Genomic DNA, 12,132 nt, shown 5'->3' on the forward strand with positions numbered 1-12,132 from the left:
GTTTATTTTACCTTAACCTCATGAAATCAGGCAGTGTTTTTCTGATACTCCATTTGGCAACTGGCAAGCCATAGCAGAAAGGAATGTGAAAATCATTCAAGAAAATTGATCCATTTCACTTGTGAGTAATTCACCTGTTCATAAATAGAGAAGAATAGATCTGGAGAAAACTTAACCACCAGGCTCCGTAGGAGAAAAAAGGTTATTTATTTCTAACCCCCGTGATGTCATTGGATCATTTTAGGAATAAGTAGACCACTGTGTCCAAAAAGTATAACCTTGGAAGACTCTTCTATTGGATGTTAGTAGGTATGATGTTTTTTTTAAAAAGCCCATGTATTATGCTAATCAGTATTATGACTCTCTAAGCAAAACAGAACTCTTTGACCTTTTCTTTTGTGAGGTCTACTTAATTACTTACAATGCCACTGTTCACACCACCAGTTTGTAAATGTGGTTTAGAAGAATGTTGATCACCCAATGACTCCTTCAGGAATGGACTTCACACCTAAGAAAGGGATGAGGTTAAAAAGAATGTCCCTTCATGATGTCATATTCAGAGGCCAAGTAATCTGTGTGTTGAAAGATAAGATGAAATGTAAGTTGAAAAAAGAAAAGCCCAGGAAGCACTAAAACATAGAATGCGTTGCACAGAGGCCCCCTCCAGACTGATTTATCCTTTATTTAGCACCTTTTAAATATATGCAAGTATTTATTTGCTTGGTATTACTTACCTATCAACCGAAATATGCAATTTATTTTGAGAAAAATAAAGTACTGAGAAGTCCAAAAGAATATATAAATTACAAGAACTCAGATTTAACAATTGTTGATTTTTTTGTGACATTTGCTTATAAGGTTTTTTCTTCTTCTCAGCTCCTTTCTTTATAGGATTGAAATATTTTGGGGGAGGGTGAAAGGATTGTTTTAGAGGTTGTGAGAGCTCTGTATAGTGAGGAAAAGAATGACCTTGACCAAAAGTCTAAAGCAGCTGAGTCTTTAAATTTTCCGCACTGAAATTTCATTGTTGAAACACTAGTCCCAGTGGTTGAAATTAATCACCTGTTAAAGGGTAATTCTTGAAAAAGGTAAAATCATGACTCTCATACAAATATATTATGAACATCTGTCAAAGATTGTATTTAACTTACTCATTAGTGAAGGAACCAGTTAGATGTTATAAGCTGTTTAAAAGAGAATTCAACACACACACATATACACACATGCACACACACACACACACACACACACACACACACACACACACACACACACACACACACACACACAGGCTTGCTGAAATGAATTTACAAATAGTTGCAAAACTGGTCAGTATCCGAGGGGCAATAATCAATTACAACTCCACTGCACTCATCACAATTCATCTGTGTTTCTGTGGAAAAAAATAATTTGCATTATTATCAGTTTTCTACAAATTATTAAGTTATAAAATAACTCAAAGACAACTAAAGGCAGAAATAACCTGAAAGAGTGCTCTAGACAAGACTCCAGCAATGTTTCTGCCCATTTCAAAATTGTTTAGGATTTTTGCTGATGATACCAAATAATTGAATTTATATCACCACATGCAAGAATTGTGCACTCTTTGAACTAATTGATTTTTTTCCTTTTGAATTATTTTATTAAATCACAAATGTACAACAGCTTCTTAACTCTACATACCCACTTAAATTTTTTTAAAGGAAAAATGTTATGTCTTACTATACCATGATCCTGGCTAATAGCTTTTCAAAACTTTGAGAAAGTCTTTAAAAGGGTTTCACATGTCACCTGAAACTTAACAAACTTATCATCAAAGAAGGTGTGCTTCTACACTCTTACAAAGACTACTAGAAAGAAACAATTAAAAAGCTAAGAAACAGTCTCAAAGACTTTTTTTATCCTTTCTGGTAAGGTTATGTTATTAAATAATCTATCCATTCACAAAATGGCTCTCTGAATCTGCTCTGGTGTCTTCTGCCATATCACTGCATATTTATGTAAGACTGAGATGAGAGTTGCCTTAACATCGTCACTTCTACATCTAAAGAGGAGGAAATTTTGGAGGTGAAATTACGATGATTTTGGAAATTCTAACCACCAACCATCTAACTACAGTCTAATGAAGAGTGGAAACTTTGGTGGTAGCAGGAGCATGAGGGGACCAAATGTGTGTGCGGGGGGGGAACGGGTTCTGGAGGAAGTGGAGGCTATGGAGGAAGAAGCCGATACTGAGTTTCTTCCTATTTGCCATGGGCTTCACTGTTTAAATAGGAGAGGATGAGAGCCCAGAGGTAACAGAACAGCTTCAGGTTATCTATGAACTATTTGGGCAGGACTGTAGGTAGAAGGAAAAAGAAAAAAGAAGCAGTGGTATTCATTGTGGATTGGGAAACTCTTCCTTCCAGATCCTGTGTCCTGGAGACTGAGAGGGCATTCGTGGGCAGGACTGAGGAGGTAGTGAGTGTGCTTTGAGGGAGGCACATTTACTTTTGTTGGGCCAGTAATTTGAAGGAGTGACCTTCAGGGAATTTAAACAAACTATTACGAGGCACCCCCTCCCCGCCAGCTAGAGACCGCTGTGACCTCAGCACCCGGGGAGAGAATGGCCTGGAGTCCTCAGCACAGGCCGTCTTCGGGCATTTGACAGTGGTGCCCCAAGTCTGCAGAGACTTGTTTGAAGATTTATTAGGATGAACCTGGAATCCTTCCATTCTACATTACATGATAAAATCTACAAAGGACTCCTCACTTCCTTCATTCACTAAGAGCCAGACATTTCTGTCTTGAATCTTCAGAAACCCAGTAGGAAGTATTGGCTGCTGCAGCATTTAAAAAAAAATGACCAATGTTCAAGTAGGATTTAGGTGACATCAGCTCAGAGAGATGTTATTTGTTCTTGTTAGGGGTTGAGTTTTAGGATTCATACACATTTCATATTTTCTCAGAGTTTAGAGCAGGTTCCTGAGTAGAGCAGCCACTGGCAAGAGTAGAAAATAATTGGCTTCCTTGCAGCACCCGACACTGTGGCGCCTGCCTTCCTTGATGTGGCCACAGGCTTTCCTCCTTGCCTTTCTGTGTCTTTCTCTTTCTTGTCTATTCCTGTGTCTGATGTTCTTTCTCTTTCTGTGCCCTAACACTAGAACTTCTCAAAGCTCAATCTTTGGTCCTTAAGTCTTCCTCCTCAGACCCATGCCCTGTATATCTCAAATATATACTCCATCCCTTTGAGTATTAGTCCTCTGGGTTCCACACCAACTCCTTTCGGGTTCCCAGACCCGATTCCAGTGTGTGTGTATGTGGAAGGGGATCTTCCTACACAACAACTAAGCAATTCCAAGCACCAGCAGTGTTTCCAAGAACTCAGCTCGGTTCTGCCGCCATCTGCCTGGAGATAGCACCAGATTCCCCAGTTTACGGGCTCCATCCTGCAAGACTGCCCTGCACACCACACTCCAGGTGCAGTCTCAAGCCCTAGGCTGTTACCTATGCTTCTGACCATCAGGCTGCATATTGGAGGTTCCAAGGACCTCCACCTTAGGTTCAATTAATTTGCTAGAGCAGCTCACAGAACTCAGGAAAACACATACATTTACCAGTTTAATAAAGGACACAAGTTAACAGCCAGTTGAAGAGGTACATAGGGCAGGGTCACAAACAAAGGAGCTTCTGTCTTTGTGGGGGTTGGGGCCCCGCTTGGTGGCATTCTGTGGAAGCATTTTGGTTCCCCAAGTGTGGAAGCTGTCTTGGACAGAGAAGCATGATGCAAAGGGGAAATATGCTCTTCTCATGGGTTTTTGTGAGGACTTCATAGTCATGATTAACTTAATCATTGGCCATTGGCTGATTCATCCCCCTGCCCTTGGGAGGTCTGAAAATCTCTCATTAACATGACAAGACACCCATTTCACCTTCAAGGTTTTAAAGTGTTTTCTGTAGCTGTGGAGGCAGACAAAATGTACTTGGGAAATAATATATTTGATCACTTGAATGATCAAATTTGTATTTCTTACAACTCATTGTATCGCATCCTCATTTTTCCTGATTGCTTAAAGCTGAATTCCTCTTAGATACCTACTGACTCCTCAAAATTCAGCATGTGCTAAACTATGCACATTTTCTCCTTTTTAAGTTAGTCTTGGATTCTGCTCCTGTCCAAGCTCCTACTGGTTTTCTCCAGCACCCCAGCTTGGAATCTCAGAGATTATCTTTGACCCTTTCTTTCATCCCTTTTTACAGAAATTGATCATTGAACTACCAGTCTACCATCTCATTGCCACCTGCTTGGAATTTGGTGTCCTCCTCTTACTGTTTTCCTGATTTGCCTTCGCTCTGTATTCCAAAATAAATGAGAAGAGGCTGTGTTGTATTAGGGAAAGATGCAGACTTAGATATTAAGCCCAACCTGCCTGGTTTTATACCTTAGCACAGAACAATTCACTAGCTTCGCAACTCAGAGCAAGTTATTTCAATTCTCTGAATGTCAGTTTTTGTCCAAAAAGTAGGGAGTTTAATGCTTAGGTTACAAGATAGTTGTGAATATGGTGAAATTAATAGTTGTTTGTATGCCTAGAACAGTGTCTTCTACATAATAACTACTCAAGAAATGTTTGTTGAATTTTTAGTCAAGTTTTGTGGCATGCTGTTTCACAAGATGCAATAGTGGCAAAAGATCTAGTATTTGAGTAAAGTAAGTGGATTTTCTGTTATTGTTAGTAAAGAGGATATGCTACCGATTTGTAAAAGTATTGAAGCAGTTAAGTGGAATTGAGTTATTTATGGCCATCAAGTGATGTGATAGAAGCTCTCTGAAGACTTATTTCCTTGGAAGGAAAATAGGGTGTGCATAGACCTATATTCATGCATGTCAATCTATGTTACACATCCAAAAATTCCTAGATATAGATGGAGAGGCACATGTCTTCAAATGATAAACAAATGTGTTCTGGCACCTTAAATTTTATTATGAACATTTTTTATTAATTCGGTTTCCCTGGGCAAAAGTTGATCAGGACAGCCTGTTCTGATTTAAGTGAGTATAGATAGCCCTTTCTTTTTTGGTGGGGGAAAAATGTTAAAGTAAAAAATGTCTATTTTCCTGGCTTTGGTGGGGTGGCATAGGGGAGAAGGTTGGTAAGGTAGGTGTACCCTCCTGGTAACAAGAAGCTAGGTCTATTCCATTGGAACATGGCCCCAAAACATGAGAGGATTATCTTCGATACCAGTACATCTTTCCTAGCCATTTATTGATGGTCTTCCTATGTGCCAGGAACAATGTTTGCACAGTGATATTTTTCAGGACATAGAAGGCTCAGGCCTCTATAGCTTAAAATCTCAGGTCTACATTGTTTCTTCTGAAGGTGTTTAGCCAAACTAATATTCTTGTTAACATTGGATGTTGAGTTCTCCTTGATTGTCTAGCACTTCTTGATTTTGAACATATAGCTTCATTTTAGAATGAAGGAAGGACATAATAAATATTGTGGAGGAAATTTACAGTAATAAGTTTGTAAAAACTTGTCCTTTTAGAACTGCAGATTTCTTAGACTAAAGGAGCTGAGAAAAGATATGTTATCAATAACTACACTTTGAAATTTAATTATAGACATTGGTAGTGGTGGTTGCTGACAGGGTTGTAAAAAAATGGAATATTTTAAGCAAGAGTTTATTTATACTGAAAGGAGACTGATAGGCTGTTATTGTGGGAAACCAGCTCAGCTACAGTGTCCAAATATGGTGCAGGCATGCACAGTGGGAAGGCCGGGCAAGGTGGCTGGCGCAGCAGCTTGCCGGAATTCAGCTTCCTCTCTTAGACCCTCACTTTTTGCTTCTTGCTTTTCTCTCAGTTTTCTTTTCTAAAGTTGACCTTTAAATTCTCAAAACATGGCTGTTATGTGTGTAGGGTGTGAAATGGGTTGGTTTAGTGTTCAAGAACTGGTTCAAGACTCTGTTGAAATGATGATTCTGTGTTTCTAGTTTTGACACATTCGAAGTTTTCAAGTGATTGTCATCCTCAGGTTGAAGGTAGCATAGCTGCTTTCAAAGTTAGACTTAAAAGTGGACTCCCAGATTTTATGCATGTCCATAATCTCAATCGAAGTTCTGTCTTTAAAAATCCATGTAAAATATTATTAAAATTATATTTACGTAATTTATATGTATAAAATTAAAGCCACTCAAATTATCACTAGATAACTTAATCAAGACTGGCTGTTGTTGGTAATTGTCTTGGACATATCATGGTGGGGGAAGTTCAGGGGGAGGGCGGGAGATGAGCGGGAAGTGCTCTGTCACTAGGGGAGCCGGGTGATACATTTTGCTGTGGTGGGTTTTTCAGAAGGGAGCAAGCAGGAAAAAGGAAATGGCTCTGTATGGATATTGTTCACTGTTTTGTGCCTTTGAAGACAATTAACAGTCAAGTATCACGTTCAAAACAGAAAATAAGTTACTCTTCCTTGAATGAAAGGAAAACGGGGTATGCAAAAAAGCATAAAAACAAAAGCAGATGAGGTATCCCGAGAAAAAGGAACCTTGCTTGGCTAAAGTAAAATAACTGCTGTTTACTGCAGGTCATGTACTGGGCACAGACAATGCCATTCAAACAAACAACAGTAACTACTGCATACTTGCGTGTTCCCTTCCTCGCTGCTACTCCAGGGTGAGCCTGGCGTGTTCACACAGGAGACCTGCCTTCCTTTACCGGTGGCCCTTTAGATGTGTGCTGTGACATTTTAGTAATAGCTTTGTGATGGTTGATGATTTCCCATCATTGTTTGTATTGCTCTGTGGAAAACAGTAAATGAAGATGGTGATCCCTGGGTATTCATGTTTTCCCAGAGAAATGTTAGTATTCTGGAATTAGAGAAATGGGAGAGAAAAAGTCATTCATGTGATTATATGTTCTAGTCTTGCTTTTCCAGATTGGATATAATTACTTGGTCTGTTTTAGCCTGACATTTTGTAGCTCAGCCTGATTCTTCCCTTCATGTCTGGGAGTGATCATCTTTATTTTTAATTGGTATATGTTTTCAACAAAGGAATCATGAAACCATATGTTAAAAGTGGCTCTAAGTACAACATATAGAGTATAACCAGTAGTAATGTAATATCTTGGTCTGGCAACCGGATGATTACACTTACTGTAGCAAGCATCTACTAATATATATGTAATTATCAAGTCACTATGTTGTACATCTGAAACCAATATAATATTGTATATAAACTTTATTCTAGTTTTTAAAAAGTGGTTGAAATTTTAGGAGTCATAAAATAAAATGAGTAACTAAAACCTAGCCAAGCACACATACTCTCTCCTCTTAGTCATCTCCCACAGCTTACTTAATGGTTGAGTATGATTTAACCTTTATATATGGATTTAATGTAGGACTGAGCACTTTTACATCCATAATCTCATGTCAGGTTGGTATTATTGTCTATGCTTCATGGGTGACAAAACCAGAGGGTTAAATGACTTACCTAAAGTCATATAGTGACACTTGGACTTAGGTCTTCTACTTCTGCAGTTGGTGACCTTTTCACCAACTGACTTGGTGAATCTGTTATTGAAGTCTTTCTGTAAATCATTTTCTGTTAATTGAGTTCTATGCTCCATTACTAAGTGAACCCATATACTGAAAAAAAAGTTACATTTCACTAGAATAAAAAATACATACAGTGCCCTGAATGAAATCCCATATAAAAATATAGCATGCTTTTATCTTACTTTTCAGGAAGATAATTTTCTGATAAACTACGACTAAACATTAAGTCCAAAAACATGGGAGTGCCATAGTCAAAATGCATTAAAATAAGACTATCTACAAGTAAAACCATACAGAAGTGACTTGGTTTGTGAATTGCTTAATCTTTAGGAATTATGTTAAGTGAAGGATAGAGGTACTTGAAACCAAGAGAAATTCATCCTGCAAACTCAAGCTGTCAACAATGTTGAGATTATGTTGAGCTGCCTTGTTTCATTGTGAAATGAGGAAATAGACCAATAAACCTAGTAGTGTCTCTTTCAGCTGAGAACGATAGAAGGTGAAGCATAAGCAGTAACCAGGGACTGGTGAGAACCCGCCGCCTCCCCTCCTCACTCCATCCAATACCCAGACAGGCAGGAGAGGGACAAGGCTCGGGGTGCAGGCTCAGCTCTGATGCTTGACGGCTTAGGCCACCATGACCAAATCTGTAATTTCTAGTTCTGAATGAGCCGCCCATTTCCCCCACTAATTTACTCTTGTGTAATGAGTGAGTTTAAAAATAATATTTTTGGGAAATCTTGTCCAATGTGGCTTACAGGATACATGTGAAAATAAATGCTGGCCGTCACCTTATCAGACACTGTAAGGCCTTATTTTTAAACATTCTTTCCAAGAAGGGCCTGTTTATAGCACAGAGGCCTGCAGGAGACAATGCGGGGCGGATGGTGGATTGCTGCCTAAGGCACTTACTTGCTTAAGAAAAATTGCTGTCAGATGAGTGGTTTCAAAAAGTACAGGCTGCAGCTGGGTCTTTAGTGGGTAGAGGATTAAAGGGAATGCATTTCTCCTCTCCTTTGTAAATATTTGCTGGAGAGCTAATAGGTTTTTGTTTGCATGTGTATTTCCTTTTTCTATTGGGGAAATTGTAAATAATACAGGAACATCCTGTGATAAAATATATGAAGTAGAGGCTGAGGGAACGGTTGGGTGAAATAAATGTGCCCTAGGTCTGTGGCTTACTGTACTATGACTAAAGTCTTGGCATCCAGATTTGTTTACAGGTGATTAACTACAGTATAAATAGAGGAACGTGTGATGCATAAATAGGCTATTCCTATTTCAGCATAAGAATCATGCATCTCTATCAGAGAAATCATAAATGCTTTTACAAGCCTTGAATTTTATTTTACTTTAAATTAGTGCCCACCCTGGAGGAATTCTAGTGAGCATAATCCCATGTAATCACAAGCACTCATATTTCTAAATGAGCAGAGCCTTCGGTGCATTGCTTAAATGGCATGAAAAATGGCTCTCCCAATTCCGTATCTGCTTATCTGATGAGATACCTGCAATATGAGAGTGAGGCTGGGACTAATTAAATCTGAGTTTCGAAACAAAGAAACACAGGAAAGATCTCCAACTGTAATTGTTGATTCTGTGAAAAATAGGAATGTAGAAATTTCTGAAAATATTAGTCTTTGTTTTCTCAATCCTCTCTTCAAGAAGTTTAAATATACTCCAAAATAATAGAATTGCCTTATTAACATTTAAGTTACCAATCCTCACTTCATGAAATTACATTCTGATAAATATTTTATAACCACATATTATATTCCAAACTATTGACTTGCTGCCTTTAATAAACATAGTTCTCTTTTCTGGAGGTAGTGTCTGAGGAGACCTTTTTTGGAGCTTGAAGAAAGCCCTCCCAGCAGAACCCCTCATCCAGCCAGAGGGGAGCCCCTTGCATTCTTGCCTGGTGACACAGGCTGCAGGAGGGATGTAAGAGAACTAACTAGACAGGCTGGTAGCCTGGTGCTCCCTTCCACTGTCCCCAGGGGCCAGGAGAGTGCCAGGGCAGGCCCATCAGCCTTATTCTCGCCTGTCAACCTAACCAGGGGAAGATGAAGAGCCAGCTGGGCTTTCCAGTGCCAGGACCTCTGCAGGGTTATCAATCTCTTCCCCTCCTCTGCTGGACCCTCTTAGAGAAAGCTCTCATCTCCAGCCCCTCTCTGGAAAAAGCTTTCTTTGAGGATATGGGCAGTGGAGAGAGACTAAGGCAGTATCTTTTCTTGCTGAAATCTAGTTACCTGGGCATTGGGCATGTGGAGCCAGAGAGGTGTTAGGGCAGTGCCCACATTAGAAAAATTCTTTCCTGGGCACAACACCTGCCTTTTCTGAGTCTATCAGCTAGGGATGCCCTTTGTCTAGCCAGATTCTGCCTCCTCTTATGGGAGATGGGAGAGTAAACCTTTAACTGATAAATAACATGCATACAGAAAAGTACACAGATCCTAAGTGTACATCTCAATGAATTTTCACAAACAAAAGCATCCATGTAACCAGTGTCCAGATGAAGTTTATCTTTTCATAATGATATTTATCTTCTAGTTATAAAAACACAGGGTAGGGATTTTGGAAAATTCAGCACAATATAATAAAGAAAAAAACTACTCATTGTACCTACTCCCTGCAAAATGACCACTGGTAACATTTTAGTGTCTTCCAGTCTGTCACTCCTCTTTGCACACATAGAGACATGCACTCCCATAAACACACATACCCACTACCATGACCTCTGACCAAGTATGTGTGCACATACATACAGAAGAAATTCTAAATAGCTGCAATAACATGAAATACAGTTTTTTTTTTAGGTATTTCACTGCCTGGTCTTTGACTTCATCAGGAGAATGACTAGGAAGGTCAGGGAAATGGAAAACCATGTATCTTCCATTTGATAGCAGGAAAAGGGCTCGTTGTGGTGAGGCAGTTTAAATAAGTGGCTGACATATACATACAGATGGTTCATAAATGACATATACATACAGATGGTATCCAGTATTTTCCCATGTCTTAGAAAACTGAACATTGATGATAGAAAGTAAAGGCACTTCTGGGTAGAGCACCTCTTGATGCAAAGCAGAGGTGAGTCCTAGACCTCTTCCCAGGCTACTTTGAAAAACTGAGCTCCTTATAGGCTCCAGCTTCACTTTGGCCAGATGGCCAACTTTGCCTTTTCCTTTTCATCAGCCTTCTTGAAGATACCCAAACAGGCTTTAACCACAGCAGCTTCCCATTGCTATTGGTGGTGCAGAGCATGTTGCCCATCTGCCTCCTGGCTGGCCAAGGGCTCAGCTTCCGCATGGGCTTGATGGGGTTCCTTGGACTGGCAACGGTTGTTGTTTCCCTTGGAACTGCCTATGCTGTTCATTTTTTAAAATATATTTTGTTATCTTTTACTCTTGGGATTTGAGTTACTATATATACAGAAACTTCGCTGAACTTTTTATGTTTGTAAAATTTCTCCTGAGATCACTCCTTTCTCCTTGCTTGTTAAACACATGTTCACAAACAGTACAGCATGGCTTGTACGTTTATGCATGTTCCTGTCTTGTCTTTGCAGTCGAAATCAGCTGTCGGCCCTGCCTGCCTGCCTCTGTGGTTTGCCTCTCAAAGTCTTAATTGCAAGTAACAACAAACTTGGATCACTGCCAGAAGAGATAGGTCAGCTCAAACAGTTAATGGAGTTGGTATGTTACTCGTTTTTAAGATGCTCTTTTTTTGTTGTTTACTATTCATAGCCTATTAATGTAATCAGAAAGACTTTTCAATACATTTGGACAAGGAGGTGCCTACATTGTTGGAGGGCTGTGTATGATATAAAGAGATTAAGTGGGGAGAGGAACAATCTTGGCTTTGCTGCAACAGACACGGTTCCTGAAATTTACAGGTTTCCTGTAGTTTATACTTCCTGAAGTTCACAGGAATTAAGCTCCTGAAGTGTACAGGTTATCATATGGTAGTTCGATCATTTTTTTCCAGATTGCATGTAAGTTTGTGGTTTATGTAAGTTTACATGGATGTTTGTGTGCATATAAGTTTATATGGATAAACTGGCAAAATGATCTATAAGTAAGTTAGTAGGCCACACTTAATGAATGTATATAATTAAGTTAGAAGGAACAGAGTGATCTGATTCTGTAAGGATTTTAGTAACCATTGCTCCAAATTTCTGTCCCTCTAAAATGTGACCATATCTTTAGGGATAAAAAAGAACAAAGCAGAGATGGTCCTTAGAGATGGGCAGTTAAGTTACCTGGGGCCAAGATGTACAAATCTATTTCAGCTCTTCCATTAATTGAATTGCTAACCTTGTTTCTAAAATGGAAAAGAATAAATCTTGCTAGACTTCCACTGAGTTAAGATGGATGAATGAAGAGGCAAGAGTGATGAGTAAGAAGACATACGTGATTCCGTGAACATTCAGTGATACTCTTCTTACTCAGCAGTCTCCATGCAGGCAACCCCTGCACCTTGAATGCTGTTGAAGGACAGGAACTTTGTTTGCTGTTGTATCCCCATGCAGGCACAAGATAGAGACCCAGTAAATGTTCGGTGGATGCTGCTGTCAGGTGGTGAAATGTGG

At 39.4% G+C, this 12,132-nt stretch overlaps 1 protein-coding gene across 7 annotated transcripts in view; it reads left to right on the forward strand.

Moving 5' to 3' along the window:
• LRCH1 (leucine rich repeats and calponin homology domain containing 1) overlaps nucleotides 1-12,132 on the forward strand; it is a 197,901-nt gene that overhangs the window by 104,898 nt on the left and 80,871 nt on the right. For all 7 annotated transcript variants that reach the window (XM_037001971.2, XM_037001973.2, XM_037001972.2 and 4 more), the window contains one exon: nucleotides 11,110-11,236. In XM_037001971.2, coding sequence (XP_036857866.2) covers nucleotides 11,110-11,236 — 127 coding nt within the window. The remainder of the gene's footprint in view (nucleotides 1-11,109; nucleotides 11,237-12,132) is intronic.

Source organism: Manis javanica, chromosome 9 (assembly GCF_040802235.1).
Source record: "Manis javanica isolate MJ-LG chromosome 9, MJ_LKY, whole genome shotgun sequence".
Lineage (NCBI taxonomy): Eukaryota > Metazoa > Chordata > Mammalia > Pholidota > Manidae > Manis > Manis javanica.